Below are 18,821 nucleotides of genomic sequence, written 5' to 3'. Positions count from 1 at the left end.
GCTTACCTCAGTCACTACTTCTCAGTTACACATAACCACTGGCTGCTCATCCCCCTGCTAGTCTCTACATCCCTGATCTAATCCAATCCTCCATCCTTCCAGACCATTCCTCGGTGCCCCTGGAACCAGGCTATGATCTACTAACTCTCCTGTGTCTTCTACCCAAGGGGCCCTCTCTCTCCTCCTGATACTGCCTCCCCACTGCAGCCCTCACAAGTCAAGATCTTATACCTCACATCCTTAAACCTCAGGGTTCATGCTTCCCATTGCTGCTTCCAGATCATTTTTTCTTAAAAACTCCTTCCCCTCTTTAAGGTTTGTGCTATCCAGCTTAACCATTCTCACCCTCACCCCACCTTGTTAACTGACTTCCTAGTTGCTTCCTGATAGTGACTGAACACTCAAGATCCTGGATTAATGTTGCTTCCTTTCCCATCTCCTGCCATCATTCTTGATAACATCAGTATCCATGTGGATGTCCCACCCAACTCCTGGCTCACCAGTTTCTTGACCTCACCTCCACAGACTCGATTCCATGTTAGGCCCCTATTCCCAAAGTCATATACCACTAATGTCATTACCATTAACTGCACAACCTCCAAATCCCTGAATTCAATCATATCATGCTCCAGTTCAACTGCTCAATTATCCCAATGACAACAACGCTGGAATATACCCTTCATCTCATCAAGTCCTCCAATTTGCTAACTCTTCTGCTTTCTCACTAACATCAGCCTCCCCTTTTCCAGCTTATGTTCAATTTTATAATCGCTTCTTTGCAAACAGCCTTTAGCTTCCTTGCTTCTCTCTCCTTCTCCTGGTAAAACTCAGCTGTTTCCCTATTCTGTGTCTGCAACTGAACAACTGAAGCTTGCTGAATGAAGTCTGCACAACTGCACAGATGGTTTTACTGGAATTACTCTCAAATAGGAACTTAACATCACCCAGGAAGTCTAGCCCCACTAAGCTTGCTTTCCTACTTTATGACTTCCACTAATGACTTCTTTCATAATTTCTCTCTCCCCAAATCTCTTTCCCTCTGTACTCATGACTTTAATTCTCAATTAACTGAGGAAATATCGCTGTATCTGTGCCTTTCTTTATCCCTTTCTCTTACTACTTCTCAAAGGCTAGATCTTTGCCTGTGGTCTGGATCCCACCCTCTCCTGCCTCCAGGACTTCACTTCTTCTGTTATCACCTCTCTGGCATGATCTCTTTTTTTCCTATTAGTCTTTTTCCTCAACACACAAACAGGTTCTATTATCTTCCCAACTTAAAAACAAACTACACGTCATCCCACAATGCCCTCCAGCTACTGCTAGTTTCCACATCCAAACTTAAGGAGCAGTCCCAGGGGCTTGCCCTTTCACTGCTTGCCCACCTCATCTGCCTACTTCGACTGCTCATGGAAAGGTGACCAAAGAGTTCTTCAGCTCCAGGGGCTTTCCCACTTCTTCTGATTCTGGTTCTCAGCAGCAGTCAATAAAGTTAAGTGTTCCCTCCTTTTTGAAACTCTCACTTGTCTTGGACTTTAGGACCTTGCACTGGGCCTCCTACCCAGTAGGCCACAGTCACTCTCCAGGCTCAGTACTGGGGCTTCTCTCCTCTCTGTGTTCTGTTCCTAAGCTGTTCACGCAGTCTATGGCTATAAAAATTATCTGTAATCTATTTATAATCTCTATGCTGATAACTTCGAAATTTAGACCTCCAGTCTCCAAATCTCAGAGTAGCATATCCACTGCCCATGTGACATTTCCCTATATCCTCAAATTTAATATGAGCAAAAGAGAACTCCTGATTTTTTTTTTTTTTACTCCAAACTTGTGTCTCTCCTAGTTTTCCCCATTCAGTGAATCCAGTCTGCTGCTTAAGGCAGAAAATTGGGAGTAATCCTGTCTTCTCCCCTTCCCAAAAACCAGTTCAACATCAAACTGAATTTATCCATTTGGCTCTGTCTCCATGGCAACTACTCTATTGCAAACCAGCATCACCTAGTTCCTTATGGTTTCCCCTAGTCCACTCTGCCCTCTTCCATGAAGAAGCTGGAAAAATCTTTTAGAAACATACATAAGATGTCATGCTTCAACAGCTTTCTACTGCAGTTGGAACAAAATCCAAATTCTTTTCTATAATCTACAAGGCTTGGCATGCTCCAGCCCCATCTATGTCTCTCCCTTCATCTCATGCCATTCTCTGCTTGATTTATTATGCACTAAGTACACCAGTCTTCTCTCAAAACCTCCTTCCTCTTCAGAAAGTTCTTACTTTGGTTCTTTGCCTCATTATCCTTCAGGTCTTAACTTAAATGTCACTCGTATAGAGAGGTCTTCCCTGACTACCCACTAGAAAGGGAGTTATATCCCTCCCGATCCCATTATTCTCTATAAAAGAGGCCTGTCTACTTTTTTCCTATAACACACCATTTTATAATTATTTATTTATAAGTTTTTTTACTTTTGAAAATTTTATGGTTTGATGCCAACCCCCATCCCACTGTACTGTAAGCTCTATGCCTCTTTTTTTACACTGTATATTTAGCACCTAGCAAAATGCCTGAGTGCATATTAGATGCTCAATAAATACTCAATGAGTGAATGAATATAATGCACTTAAGTATTTCATTTATATAAAATAATTTCATGTTTTACCAATTTGGGGATTAGCCTTCTTAAAACACTAAAACATTTGGGATTTTTTTTTTTTTTTTTGGCTGTGCTGCGTGGCTTGTGGGATCTTAGTTCCCCAACCAGGGACTGAACCCAGGCCACTGCAGTGAAAGTGCTCTAACCACTGGACCACCAGGGAATTCTGGGATTTATTTTTTAAAGTGTACAAATTCATATTTCTCTGAAATATTCAGATGCCAGGTATAGTTAAAATTCAAATAATTTGTGTATTTTACTAGGTAGTTATATTTCTTTTGAGAATCATTCATAAAGTCCAATGTTGTTATAGATGACATACCTGCGGATCCCTTTTGGTGTTTCTCCAATTATGAAGGTGGTCTGGCCTGTTCGGTAGACATTTTTCTTCTTCTGGCTGACAGGGTGTGAAATGTAAAAGGGAAAGGAAATGCTGCCTTCACTTGGTTGTTGGCATTCCTTCGTATGTGTCGATGTATCTCCCTTCATTTTTTCCTTATATGTCTGAAAAAAGGATGAAAGCAAAAACTCTGAAAAAAATAGTCATTTTTGGTCAAATAAGGAGACTGTCTTACTTTTTCCCAGTATTCTTTACAATCTAGTATATCATATTCTCCAAGTGATATCACTGTCAGATCTTGTTAGATCTTTAAAAAGATATTACTTGTAGCAGTAATGTGATGTTTCTCTTTTCATTGTTTAAGATATATGCTAAAGATATACCTTTCTTAAAGATACAATAAAAGTAATGGTAATATGATGTTTCTACTGTCAAGACTACGGGTATACTGATACACATGCTGGCATCCACTCTCCTAAACAAGGATAAAAATTAATGATTATATAAATAATGGCATAAAAATGGGATATTTAAAAATTTTAATTCAGCAATTTCTCTCAATATTATTAAGCAGACTTTCAGTTATTTAATCTTATATAAGTAGTCAAACTTTTAAGAAATAACAACCTTTATATAATAATGAAATACACAAGTTTTGTAAATCCTACTTCAATCTCCAGTGGGTTGCAAGAAGTACTTAGTGATTGTTAAGATGTTAACTAGAGGTGGTTGAAATTACAGATAGAATCATATTTATTTTACAGACTAAGGGTGTCTTGCATAACACAAATTGTTAAAAATAGTGAGTCAAGAAAAAAATAATTTTAAACTGTATGGTTCCATTTTCCCTGACAAAATGGTAAGGTGAGTATGTGGAAAGTCCCCATCTTATTCCAAAAAGAGAAATACTGGATGCAATTTGACAACAACAACAAAATTATATTTGAGCTCAAAAGTAAGAAAGGAAAATCTCTAGATGCCAAAACCAAGTAACATAGTGGTAAGTGGGAGCTAAAGCTCAGCAGCCCCAGGGATAGGGTCCTAAGTTCTAGTCTGCAGGATTCCATGTGTAGAGGGAAAATGGAAATGATTTAACTCTCTGAATTAAAAAACAAACAAACAAACAAAATAAAAACACAGCAGGAATTAAATGGATATCCAGTTTTCAAATTAAAGCTAGGAAAGCCCAGACTGGGGGCACAGGATAGAAACAGGCTCCCTTGTTATTCTAGATAGAATCACTGGTGAAAACATGGAATGTCCAGCCTGTGCCATTTGTGGAATCTGATTTTGTAGCACTTGCATTGTATGGAAAAATCTAAGCTAAAAACCAACATAAAAAGCTGGCCCAGAACCAGTGAAAACCATAGATCTCAATGAGGGGTGAACACAAAAATATAACATAGGAACACTTTTTAAATCTAGAGAATGCTTGTGATTCCAATGCTGGGGTGGGGGGGAAAAGAGTTCAGGTAAAAATTATAAAGAACATACAAAGCCCACTGCCATGAAAGTGGACAGATACAACAAATGTGAGAATCCATATCTGAGGAATTATAGATAACAAAGCAATCTGAAAGAGACTTTAAATCATTAGCATATCCAGAAAGATAAAGGAAGAACTGGGTATTGTAAAATACCAGATCTGAGAAAGAACCAAAAACAAATTCTAGAAAAGAAATATAGGTTTGAAAAAAAATAGACATAGAAACAAACTTAAAATATGGGTTAAGCAGCAGGCTACACAGACTTACAATGATAGTTGATAAATTGGTAGAGTAAAATTACTCAGAATGCTAGGCAGAGAGAAAGAAAGAAAGAAAGAAAGAAAGAAAGAAAGAAAGAAAGAAAGGAGGGAAGGAGGGAAGAAAGGAAGAAAGGAGGAAAGAAAGGAAGAAAGGAAGGAGGAAAGGAGGAAAGGAAGAAAGGAAGGAAGGAAGGAAGAAGAAAGAAAGAAAAAGAAAGAAAGAAGAGAAAGAAAGAAGGAAAGAAAGAAAGAAAGGAAGGAAGACAGACAAGAAAGAAGGACAAGAAAGAAAAATTAAGAGACAGAAGACATGGCAGAAAACATATCAAAATTTCTAAAATATTAGAAGGAGATAACAGAAAATGGAAGAGATAATGTCAAAGAAGTAATGGCAGAGAATTGAAGAAGGCATGAATCCTCAAACTAAAAAAGGAGAGAGAATCTCTAGTGTGAAAAATGAAAATAAATCTGTACCTTGTTATATCACAGATAAAGAGAATATCTTAAAAACTACCAGAGAAAAATAAGCTATCCCACAAAGAAATAATAATCAAACTAAAGGCAGACTTCTCATTACCACTACCACCATCACCACCACCAAGAGAAGATAATGAGAGTATCTTCAACATGCTGGGAGAAAAAAACCGTCAACCTAGAATTCTAAACCCAATTAAACTATCACTTAAGAAATTTGCAGGCATACAAATACTAGAAAACACAGATTAGTAATTGTCAATTAGACAGTGATTTTTTCTTTTACAGGAGTTCAATGGGATTGAAGTGGCACACATCACTGAATGTCGGTAGGGAATGGCTTTCATTCCACAAATATTTACTAAGCACCTATTACGTTCCTGCCACCATGCTATGCAGTTGAGAACAAAAATATTTACATATACAAAGAGGCCCCTACTCTTAAGGGGCTTAAAAAAGCTGAGCCCCCCCTCCCTTTTTAGTTTTTTCCATTTTTAAAATAAATCATTTATCTAATTTATATTCAAGTTCATTTCATTGAAATAAACTGAACAAAAGACATAATTATATGTTCTTTAACAGCAAACCATTTCTAATGAAAAGAAATTGATTTCTTCAAAATCTAGTGTGACTCACGTGGACAAACACAAAATGCCAGGTTGCCATTTTGAACCAGGGCTTTGCTTCAGTCAGTAATGCTGAAAGTACTTTCCTCAAAGACATCATTTCTTAAATCTTAAAACATTATTAATAAAGAGAGGAAAATGCTGATCTTTAAAGATAAATTTGAAAGAGGTTTGATGCATTTATTTTACATCACAAGAAAACAAGATGAATGCTAAAAGTTCCTAATAAAATAGCTCATAATCTTTGATGATTCCCAAGAAATAATTATCCATTATTAAAAGGAGGGATGGGAACGTTTACACGGGGATAAAGGGAGTAAACCGAAAGAGAAGGAACTGGGCCAACCAAGAACACTCCCTCCTCATATACTGCAATTTCTGAAGCCATGGAGAAAGCATGCCAGGCCATGGCAATTTTCAATTATTTACATGATTACTCTGGGTCTTTCTGACCCTGGCAGCATTACAAAGCTCATATTTTGAACAGATACATTTTTTCTTAAGTTGGTTTTACAAATTCTTCAGGGAAATTCAACTTTTCTATTCATAGCTATCAGACATGTGGATCTTTAATTTATGCCAAATATTATACACTTAAAAACCTGATTATTTTAGATAATACTAAAAAGAGAAAAGCATTTTTTCTCTCACATTGGCTCAATATCCCATCTTTTACTTAAAAAAAAATCTAGGTTCAGATTTCCATTTTAGTAGGGTAGTTTAACACTTACTGAAACAAGGCTGTGAAACAAAATTTTGTTTACTAATTATTTTAATAAACATTTTGATGCCCTTGTTATAAAAGCTGGTTTCACTATTTATAGTAAAATAGTATCTTTTACAATAGCTGATATAAGGAAAATAGTGACAGTGCAGTTGCAATTGAAGGGACAGTTATAATTTATTATAAAGCAAAGTACAAGGCCTGGGGCCAAGATGAAAAGATTCCAGACCATGTGAAATTGGACGCAAACTCTTTCACTACCGCTTATGTCAAAGTTGGGAAGTCATATGACACTGAGGCAACACTATGAAGTAGCAATAGTAATGAAGGGTCAAGTAATGAAAAATTCAGTAAAAATGAGTTGGATTAGGAAATTAAAAGAGAACATTATCACTCTTTAATATTACGGTAGAGGGTGAGATTGCTTGCTCAAGAAAGCAAAATAAACCCACTCTTCTTTCCACCAGAGAACAGAATGGCCAACAACTGGAACACTATGTCTGTATCTGATAGGAAATTTTGAGATCATAACATGAAGAAAGCAGAAAGCCCAGTTTCTGTAAAAGCCCCTAATTGCTCCTAACTTCTTCCTAGAAAGTTTCTTCTAAATTATCCAAGATTTGCTTTGAGAAATTACTTCTATACTCCGTGATTCTGATGAAGGTTTCCTTCCTCTTAAGATTTATGGTTATAATGATAAGGAGGGAATTATGAAGACAAGAACTTTGTACAGTATTTGTATAGTATAAATATGTCTGCTAGTAAGTATTTTAGAAAGTTTGACACTGTTAAAGTTTAATTTATAACTTAGTAATTGCTATGTTCATGATTATCTTCATAAATTATTGGATATTGTTAGGTATTTCTACTATGGTATTTTTATGAAAATAATCAAGTTCAACTTATGGAATCTTTATTAAAAATAAAACTTAGTAAGTGTAAAGAGTGTAGTAATTATTTCTAAATAATGTAAACATACAGTTAAAAGATCCATTTGATGATGAGATTAAATGAATGGAAATGTGAGGTTACTTAAGAAGCTGAATTTATCAGAGAATATTGAAATAATAATCCTAATTTATGAGTGGTAATATGTCTTCCTCCTTCGGACATATATGTACTATGTGGAGCAGCCAGTTGAACGTTGAAAAAGTAGAGGAAAACCCACCCCCTTCAGAGATAAAAAGGTCTAAAAAGGTAAAAGATCGGCCATGGCTAATTATGTTAAGTCCTAGTCTGATTTATATAATTAAAAATTTAAAATGTAACATGTTATTGTCAGAAAAGTAAATATTTGTCATTAAAAATAAAATTCGGAATACAAAAAATTATTTAATTCAACAAAAACATTAAATATATATTATTTCTATAAATGGTAATTGTTTTAATATATTTTGGCCAAAATAGTCTCCTCACCTATCCACAATCAAATGTTTAATGTGGAAATGGCTCACTTCAAAGACTTCATGAATAACTGCTTTTTTAAAAATTGAAGTATAGTTCATTTACAATATTATATTAGTTTTAGGTATACAACATAGTAATTCAATATTTTTATAGATTATACTCCATTATTATTAAATTATTACATTATTATAAAACAAAGGCTGTATTTCCCTATGCTGCACAGTAATATATCATGAACATCTGCTTTGACTTAATTTTGATAAAGTTATAAAATCATTATTCATTTTTCGAATGTCTCTAAAATATATTTAAAAATACATCATAAAATTGCTATTTAAACATGTGTAAAGTATACAGTCTGTAAAATAAAAGCTATAATTTTAAGTTGTAAAAGATATACATTAGGATTACAATGAATAAGAGGGCACTTTTGTAGGGAAAAATTTCTTCTTTTAGAGTAGCCAAAATGAATTTACACTAGACCTAGTCAACTGTACATAATCCTGTACAACTCATTTCTTACTGTAAACTTTTAGGTTTATATTGGTTCTAGAAGGAAAGTTTATCTTTAGATTAATAGTATGAGACATTCAAATGACCTTTGATAATAAATACTTTCTTTTTCCTTTGGATCCAAAGTGTACTGTCCGTATTTCAAGGCATTAGACCTAAGCCAAATAGCAATATTAATAGCAATAGCCAATTAAAATATTGAACCAGTAGTTATTTTTTAAAAGATATAACTGAAAAAAGATAAGGTATATACAGATTTTCAATATGAAAGAGTAAGAAAAAATAAAACTGACTCTTAAAAAGTTTGCAGATAACAATCTTTAATGTCAGTGCACTGAGAAAAGGAAAAAAGGGAATATTCCTCCTACCTCACGGCCATATGATTACATTAGCATTTTTCTTTTTTCTCTGCTACATATGAAATTTATCTTTATATAATAGAAAACTTCATTGGAATAGTGCACAGAATGTTTAAGGAAAAAAACCCTCTTTCTTTGAAGTAAAAAATAATTTTGGAGGCAAATTACAAAAGAACTACAGAGGGCACCTAGGTAGGAATAGCAAGGAAATGAGAAAAGTTGATAGGAATCAGTTTTTCCCATACTCACCCACCTGTGGGCAACAAATGGGGCAGGAAACATTACAATCCAGGAGACTGAGTTTCAAAAACAGCCATGAACAGCCTCTAGTTCCCATTCTGGCAGGAGAAACACTATCGCAGTCTCTACCATCTTTCTAAATCTCTTTGGGGCTAATTACTGGAGACACATCCATAGCTGGTACAAATAATGCTGATTCCTTTTCCTCTGCTCATCTGTATTCCCCACAAGTAGAGGAAGCTTGGAGGCGGACAATGTACAATGAAGAACAGCCTGAAAGGATGGGTAGCCTGTCTATGATAGGCTACCAGGATGTAGTGAAATCTTTATTAAGCAATTTTGGAACGGATCTGTCTGCTGAGCCGGTTTCTCTAGAAAACACCTTACAGAGGATATACCAGAACAACGAGCAATGTATATTTAACAGCCACATTCACTGTTTTTTCCATAACTGGATGATCAGCCTTGATGAGTCACTGAGAAAACTGGAAACCGGGGAGGAGATTTTCAAAGGCAATGGAAGGTCCCAATGGCTCTGACTTGTTGAGAAGCCTGAGTTTAGATTCTAAGATCACCAGAGGATCTGCCCATCACAGGAAAGCTCTTTGGTTTACACCTTGCTCCTGAGAATAGCACAGAGCTTCACAAGCCAGTCTATGGTCACGGCCACAAGTGGGCACACCGTGTAGCCAAAGCCCCTCACATTGGCCTGATCACACCAACTTTGCCATAAAGACTAAAAAACATCAAGTGCTCTTTCATTTTTTTTTCTTCATTAAACCTTAAATAGTTAAGTCTGAGAGGCAGCAATGCTTTTGTTTACACATCTGTTCAAACAAAAGATTAAAAAGAAATCTCTCTTTGGGTAAGGGCCAAACCCTATAAACACATAAAAAGTCATAAACTTGCTTGTCTTTGCAAAGCAGGGAATCAGGAGTACCATAAAAACATATAGCACATGTAAATAAATTCATTCAAATGGCATCTGAGAGTCTAAAAGGACAAAGACCTTTAAGTATCTTTGCACAAGTGTGAAAAACCCTTATCTTTGAAGTAATCATTCAAGATTTCTGCCTGGAGGTAGGAAATATTACTGTAAATGCAGTTTTCCAACATTCAACAAAAACCTAAGGCAACTATGAGGTACCCCTGAACTGTCTTCACTCAGCCTCTGGAGAAAAGCCAGCTGGTTAGAGGACCCACCACGAATATACACTGAAGTATAATTTTCTGCATATGTTTAAAAATGTCATTCAAGTCTGAAAAAACAAACACTTAGATTCAAACCTAAAACATTTTTTTTTTTTGGTGGTGAAGGGAGATTAAAGTTTGTAATTATGGTTCTTTTTTCCTCCTGGAAGGAGTAACCATTACAATTCAGTTTTTTATATATATAGATACATATTTTCTTTTTTGATAGTACTTTGCTTGCTGAGTGAGCCACAAAAGGACAACTTTATATTGGCTTCCCTGAGCCTAGCTTCCTTTTATTGTGCACAGCAGTCCATTTCTCATTGTACAAGAAACTCATCTATCTAAAGGAACAAAGTGATAGCCTCGGGAGTGCAGGTGAATACTGTGGGGCACACACTACAAACAGAAATACAAAAGCCCTATCTTCTTGGGATCTGGGAACATGAAGGCAGTGCCACAGCAGTCAACCTGGGGGAAAAAGGCAGGTGAGATGGTGGCAACTACCTTTAAAAAAGCCTGCAGACCAGCAACAGGGAGTGTTGGCTAATATTCCCTCAGTCCTTCATGGGAGGGTGGTCAGGGAGTAAATTCCCCTTAATACCTCCTACAGACAAAGGCAAGGCCTTTTGGGGTAGCTGTCTGAGCACTGGACTCAGCACCACAAGCCCTGGTATCTACTAGTCTTTTTAGGATCTCCAGTAAGTAGTAATGAATAGGTCCTTGGCATCTTGAGCCCTGACTCAATTTTATATCTTTACATATATTATTTATATTACTGTAAAAATGTCTCTAAAGACTACTTGAAGGTCCTATACTAAATAATACCTGTTAGTGAAAAGATCATGGAAGGGTGGTGCTGATGGAAAAATTTTATTTAAAGTCTTTCTTGGAAGGCACCCGCCCCTGCTTGCCTTTCCAGTGGCTGGCACTTCCACTGGGAGCTTAGGCTCTCACTTCCTTCCTCCAGGCCTCCAGCTGGGGTAAGTGTAGGTTTCTTTGCAGGCTGATTCAGTGACAAGGCCATCGATGGCTCTCCAGTGTCTAGGGAAGAACATTTCAAGCACCCTGCCACAAATGACACCGGGACACTGTAACTAGTTGTGAAGTTGGATGCAGATTATTGTTAATAATAAAGTACTGAAATCTGTGAATAATTCTTTTTAGTAAATTAGAGTGGATTTCCTATAACCGCATCATATTCACTCTCTCCTATTCTGATATGCTTTCTTGAGTCATGTAGAAGACGAAGTAAAGCTTTCCCACAGAGAAAGGCCAACTGAAAGTATGTTCCACTAGAACTGAATTTAATGATCAAGTGACCCCTTCTTATGGTCTAAAATGGCAGTTCTGAAACTTTTTGGTCTTAGGACACCTTTACACTTTAAAAATTATTGAGGACGCCAAAGAGATTTTGTTTATGTAGGTTATATCTATTGAAAGTTTAAAATAATTAAATAACTCTTTACCAGCAAAAAAGCTTATATTTTCCAAGGCAAACAAACAAAAAATTAGCCAGAAGAGTGGCTACATATTACATTTTTGCAAATGTCTTTAATAGCTGGCTTAATAAAAGACAGCTGGATTCTCATATCTTCTTCTGCATTCAGTCTGCTGCAACAATGCTGTTTTAGTTGGAGTATATGAAGAAAATCAGCCTCATACAGATATGTAGTTGAAAAAGGGCAGAATATTTTCATAGCCTTTTCAGATAATTGTAGATATTCTTTTTTGATACTTTATCAAAATTCAATTAAGGTTAGTTTCATGTAATATTTGAAACCATATCAGTGAACTTTTTATATTGTTAAAATTAAAATTCATTGGTATATTTTGTACTTTGGCTGAATTTTTTCCCCATGCATGATTTTGTAGTATCATTCACTGGTCATTTGGAAAATATTAAGTCAGTTATGCAGATCTTCAAAATGTTGACACATTCAATTATACAACATTGGAAAACCATATTTGTTGTTATTACCACCTATGCATCAGAAAAAATCTTTTTAAATATTGGGAAGTGGTCATGGTCACGGTGGCAGACACAAGTTTTTCAATATTTTAATTTTCACTTGAAAGCTTGAATTTTATCACTGGCAACAAGTACTGTCTGTTGTCTTCCTTGAAGTGACAGAAAGTATCTACCAAATACACAAGTCTAAATAACCACAGTTTGTCAGTCATTCTTTCAAGTATTGATACAAATTGTGTTCCATAAAAAAAAGTGGCTAGTTTAGTCTGCAGTTCAATTATACAAGTGCTTGTGTACACTTCCTATTTCATCAAACAGAATATTAAAAAGATGAGTACCAAAGGGTTGAGATTTAAGAAAATTAGTAATTTTAATTGATTCATCAAGGATATTCTTTTTTTTTTTTACAGAATCAATTTTATTTATTTATTTTTTGGTTGTGTTGGGTCTTTGTTGCTGCACACAAGCTTTCTCTAGTTGCGTCCAGCGGGGGCTACTCTTCGTTGCGGTGCGTGGACTTCTCATTGTGGTGGCTTCTCGTGTTGCGGAGCATGGGCTCTAGGCATGCGGGCTTCAGCAGTTGCAGCACGTGGGCTCAGTAGTTGTGGCACGCAGGCTGTAGAGCACAGGCTCAATAATTGTGGCGCACGGGCTTAGTTGCTCTGTGGCATGTGGGATCTTCCTGGACCGGGGATCGAACCAGTGTCCTCAGCATTGGCAAGTGGATTCTTAACCACTGCGCCACCAGGGAAGTCCCCATCAAGGATATTCTTAAGAGAAACTAAAAGTAGTTTTCCTTTCCTGTAAGTATGCGGTGGTAAATACTAGTGGCCCAAATAATTTTTATGAACAAAGTGAGAAGTTCTTTCTCTTAAGGTATTCATTATTTCATCTGGCCACAGCAACGGGATAGCCTTAAATACTGAATAAAAGTATGATATGGCTTTCTAATTCCATTTTGAAGCAGTTAATGCTAAATAGTCATGAAAGTTGTTTATAGATTAATTGAAATTTGATTCCGATAATAACTTGGTTACAAAATGACTGACACCTTTAAATAAAACATCAACCTACCAACAATTTTGTCGTAAATGCTGTGAGAGCTGACTCTGGTTATGTTAAAAGGGATTCTATCTTCATCAGGAAATTGCAAAAATATCACAACTTCCATCTTAGATCAAGGATCATAGTTCAAACATATTTATCCTGCCTAAAGCTAATCTACTACAAAAGAATTCATGCTTATACTAATAAATTAGAATAATTCTCCACATTTCTCTGTATAGAATCTCTTTAGTATCTACTAGAAATTCAATTAAAATCGGTAAGTTCTAATTGAGTATCTATGTAGCAGGTACTTTTTTAGGTCCTGGGAATAAAAGGTAGAGTAAGATTCACTTCCTAATGCAAAAGAGTTTCACAGTCTAACCAGGAATACAGTGCCAGACACTGTGGATGGCCTACTAACAGCCACTGCCTCCCTCTTTGTTGTCTGAACAAAATTGAGGTTCTCTTAGAAATGTGCTCAGGGAAGGTAGATTGCCCTCTCAGTTCTTAGGGGATAAACAAATTAGTCAAGCCAATTATGTTCTGCCAGAAAGATTTTCCTCCCCAATAAAAGGAGAGATACAGGAAGAGAACCACGCCTTCCTGTCTTCGGATACATTTGTAAGAGGAAATAAGTTCTTGAGATGCAGTAGTCATCTTGTAACATAAGGCAAAAGGCCTCATGGAACTAAAACTGAACTTACTGAGGATAGTGGGGCAGAAAATGAGAGAGCCTGAATTCTTATGATGTCATTGGACTGTAGTAATACACCTGGAAATACCTCCCTCCAGACTTGCTGTTATGTAAATTAGTTCAACAGCCTACTGTATAAGCCATTTTCAGATGGTTATTCTATACCTTGCAGCTGAAAGCATCCTGTAGATACTTACTTATAAAGTATCACATAATACAATGTGATAAGTGCTATAGCAGACATACATGCACACACAAACACACACACACAAATAAGTAAAGATGAATTTGAGGAAAACATTTATACTGCTTTGGAGAAGACAGGGGACAACTGTCACTGATGATACAAGGAGTAGGGGTTCAACAGGCAGACACAGGTGAAATGGAATTTTAAACAAAAGAACCACAAGAGCAAAGACATGGAAGAGTAAAAGTCCATGTGCTTGGAGACTGATTTATAAACTGAAGGCTGACTAGGAAGAGCCCGCTCATCTTTCTATCCCCAGAGTCTAGCACAGTGCCTGGCACATAGTGTCAATAATTCTGAGTGAGTGTCTCAGAATGAGACTGGAAAAGGAGACTAGCACCAAATTGAGATAGGCCTCATGTGCTATGGAAAAGAAACACAATAAGATATTTTACAGAACTTTGGAAGAGAGAAAATTATGCCCCAAAGTGACTGTTCAGATTTGTTACTGCTAGATGAGGAAAGCTTACAAAGTCATGCATGGGTAGGGATATCTTTCTGACACCATTCTCCATGTTCTCCCTTCTCGAGTGGGTGTCTTATACCAACACTATGGTCAAGAGATGACAGATAATGAGTGAAGATGAAGAATACCAGCATTTATGCTGCTCTAAAATAACTAACATCTTTACATTATCTGCCAGTATATCCCCTTTAACATTAACTTATGGAGCTAACAGTTAAGGAGCCTTTACTCATAGTGAAAATGGTTGTGGGGATCTGCCTTATGTAGTACTTTCTTGCAGGAATTACCAGTAACAAATGTTTTCTGAACTTCCACTCTGTGCTGCCTGTTGCTAATTGGTGATGCTTACGGACATATATGTCATGGTCCTGATCCTTAAGCAGCTTGTAACATACATGAGAAGAGAGCAAACATTAATACGGTGTCTGCCATGTCTACAGTGATGACTGGCACAGAGAATGGGTGTGAAAGGAGCTTGGAATAGAGTGATCTCCGAAGACTGAGGCTTCATGTAAGAAGTGAAACTTGAGTGGAGGATCAGCCAGTAGATGATTTACTTGGAGGTGCAGATTGAGTAAATTTATCGAAGACCATGAATGCCAGGCAAACCTGAGAATACTTCTAATTCAGATAAGGAGGGATTGTTTCCCTTGGCTAATTAAATATATTCAGTAGTAGCTCTGAACAATGGCAGGTCATTGCCAGAGGATTTTCAGGAAAACTATGAAAGTTGTTCATGGAAAAGATAGTTTAAGCCATTTAATTTTCAGAAGATAGTGATGGGGTTCATTATACGATGACAACAACTTGAAAACCTAAATTATTCAAAAAGTATCAATTTTGTACGAGACACTACTTTAGGTCCCCAGAATTATCAAATGTGAATCTGAGATATATTGTGCTATTTTTTGAAGTCCAGAGTTTATAGAAAAGAAGAAAACGATGTATACTTACTTAACTATGACAAAAACGTGGAAGTCATATGTTAGAATAACAGGCCACATAAAGTACTATTGGGAGAAGCAGAAAGAGTGTAAGGAGAAGGACAGCTTACTTCCATTTAGGTTGGAATTGGGGCAGGCTTTGTGAAAGAGTGACACATCTGAGGTAGATGCTGAAAGGGAGAGAGGTTTGGAGATTTGGGAGGTTAGAAAAACTAAGGCTGAAGGTTACTTGTGGTAGAGAAAAAGCATAAGTAAAGAGAAAAAAAGTAAAAAAAATTATGTCTTTGCCAAAATATCTTTGGCAGAGTAGATATTGCAAACAGTCTTACTATATTTCTTGAGTACAGATAGTTTTAACTATCTAAAAAAATATTTTTTAAAGAGAAAGATGCATTCAGTCCACCTGAATTTTTTGTTTAACTGCTAAAGTGACGGTAATTCTTCACAGGCAAGTTATCTTGGAAAACTAGACTGATTTGTCATATTGGAAAAGCAAAATGGAATTTAAAAAAAAAGTAAAAACCTTCAAAGCAAAATAGAAACCAAAGGAACTGAGGGAAAAGCACAAGAGAAGACAGAAAGATTGAAAGACTACAGGGATTTAAGCTGACTGCCACTGTTGAGCCTGAGGGAAGTCACGTACCCTCTGATTTAAAAAAAAAAATCAGTAAAATATTATGTTTGCATTAGTCTCCAAGAATCCTGCACATTATGACCTTATAATTTTGCTTTATTCGTCCTATAAAATTCAGAATTCATATGTATACAGGCAGGATTCTCAGATGACAAGGCAATAGGTGTTTCCATTAAGTGGCCATGTCCAATTGATACCATGGTTTTCAATAGAGGGATAAAATATAATTTGAAAAGGGCTGTTAAGTGCTTAACATTCTCTAAGTCGCTAGGTGGAGTCAATCAGAGTTCAATGAGGCCTTATATCTTTAAGCTTTTATATTGTTACTTAGAAGGCATTATTTGAAGAAATAGTATTTTTAAGCTATTTATAATCTTCCAACTATTCTAAATGGAGAAACTGTTCAAAGAAGCCGTATCAATCGTCTATGCAATTGGAACAATGACCAGCTAGAAGAAGAGTTAGAATCAAGCTACTTCCTAATAAGCAAAGAATATTTTTGTCAGTCTAGGCCATGGTCAAATTAGTTTTTTATAAGTACTGTCAAATACAATTTTTTTCTATAGTATTCTTTATGATAAATCAGGCGTAGTTCAAGGTGGGCCCTTCATCTATAAAATTTGAGGGCTGGACTAGATATCTTTTATGGTATTCTAACATATTCTATTATTGGTGCTATTAACAACAAAAAGAATAACAGGTCATTGCAGAGAATAATAGAAAGAGTTTCACTCATCATCCCTACTAATAAGCAATAATCATAATTACAATAATAAAAATTTATGCCTTTCTTGCAAGGAGTTGAATGTGTTTTGTACACATCAGCTCATTAGTGGAATTATTAATCCTGGTAACGTCACTGTGAGGAAGGATGCCACAGCTTCTCATCACCACCAGCTAGGAGGGGAGTAGGTATAGGTGCTTATAGTTAACACCAGATTCTCATTCCTCTAATGAGGTAACAGGTGTTCCTCACAAATGACACACTATCTCTCTGAATCAATCCTAGTTCTAAGGATAGAAACACAACAGCCTTTTTCACGCTAGCACTGGTCACATAATTTCATACATATACACACACAACTTAAAAAATCCAATCTCTACTAAAATCACTTGAAAGAATAACTTTCTGATACAAACACCATAAAATTAACATCTAGCTATAGAAAGAAAAATCATAAGACCATGAAAAATCCCACCCAGTAAGAGTTAATTCCGTTACATGCTGAAACCATAAACCTTACTTACTGGACTACTTCATAAACCAGTCATTTGTGAACAATTACTTTAAACCATCATGCCATTCACTATCCTGAAAACTAGGCTAAGGGAATGCTATATCTCCCCAAAGTCTGCTCATTGTAAACAGTCCATCCCTCCTTGCTGACTCCAAAAGCTGTATAAACATACTGCAACTAAATCCACCATAGCTCATAGAAATCCTTTCTTTAAGTAATCTACAAAATGCCAATTTAATACAAATACAAGAAAGAGAAGTTCTAAGACAACATTTTGTATTTACAGTATTCTGAACAGTGCTTAAACCTGCACTGGTTATATAAAAGGCACTCTCTCCCCCATGCCACCCCCGCCTCCAGGCTGTCGGCATGCTTAGTTCTCTCATTTACACCACACTGCAATAACATAAAGAACGGTTTACTATTAATCCAGGTTTTACTACAAAGCAACCCGTTATTTCTCTGTCAAACACTGGCAAGAGTGCCAAGTGTCTGTCATCCAATTCAGGGGATTAAGTCTTCTTTTATAGTCTGATACTTGTACCAATTTATAAAAATACAGATATAGTTTCTTCGAGTTGGTCACAGTCTATATTTTGGCTTGGATTCAGGCAGCAGAGGTTGACTATGACAGCTGGCAGGAAACTGAGGGGAGAATACAACCTCCCCCTTTCAGTCACCAGTCTCAGTTGCCATAGTGATTAATCCTTAATCAAATGCTGTCTTTGTACAATTCTTTTCAGAAAACTTTAAGTAAACTTAAGTTGAAAACATGCAGTTGATTGAAAAAATGAGGTACCATATCACACACAGGTATAGCTAAGTTTTATGACATACTTCCATATATTAAAAGAATAAATTAACTCTAATGAAGTTCCTTCCAATGCTTAGAACATTTCTTTTTGGTCTAAGCTTAAACCTAAATCACACAGGTTTTCCCCCTTGTTATCAGACATCTTGTCTTTTAAAATAAGCTGTCTTCAGAAATGGTTCTAAAATATCCAAGTACAATTGAAGGCAAAGCAAGTTCTTATTTTATATAGTTTGTATTGCTAAATTAAAAAGGTATAATTAGAAATTTATTTTAGGAGAGATAGGTTTTAATTCAAGACATTTATCAAATACGTTCAAATAAGTAGAAATTATTTTATAAAAGTATAAACTGTAAGAAACCAAAGGAAACATGGAGAAGATAGTATATTCTAGAACTTTTCTTAATATATGGGTGAATTCCATTTGATTCATAGCTTTTGTCATTCTGGTTACCAATAATTACCTCAAAGGACTGAGAAACTCTGAAAGACCATAGTATGTT

The 18,821-nt window shown here is 36.0% G+C and overlaps 1 protein-coding gene across 5 annotated transcripts in view; it reads right to left on the bottom strand.

Annotated features, from left to right (window-relative positions):
• ERCC6L2 (ERCC excision repair 6 like 2) overlaps window positions 1-18,821 on the bottom strand; it is a 170,532-nt gene that overhangs the window by 23,887 nt on the left and 127,824 nt on the right. For all 5 annotated transcript variants that reach the window (XM_061200588.1, XM_061200589.1, XM_061200591.1 and 2 more), the window contains exon 18: window positions 2,966-3,147. In XM_061200588.1, coding sequence (XP_061056571.1) covers window positions 2,966-3,147 — 182 coding nt within the window. The remainder of the gene's footprint in view (window positions 1-2,965; window positions 3,148-18,821) is intronic.

This window comes from Eubalaena glacialis, chromosome 9 (genome assembly GCF_028564815.1).
Source record: "Eubalaena glacialis isolate mEubGla1 chromosome 9, mEubGla1.1.hap2.+ XY, whole genome shotgun sequence".
Taxonomy (NCBI): domain Eukaryota; kingdom Metazoa; phylum Chordata; class Mammalia; order Artiodactyla; family Balaenidae; genus Eubalaena; species Eubalaena glacialis.
This window is presented reverse-complemented; position numbering and strand designations above follow the sequence as displayed.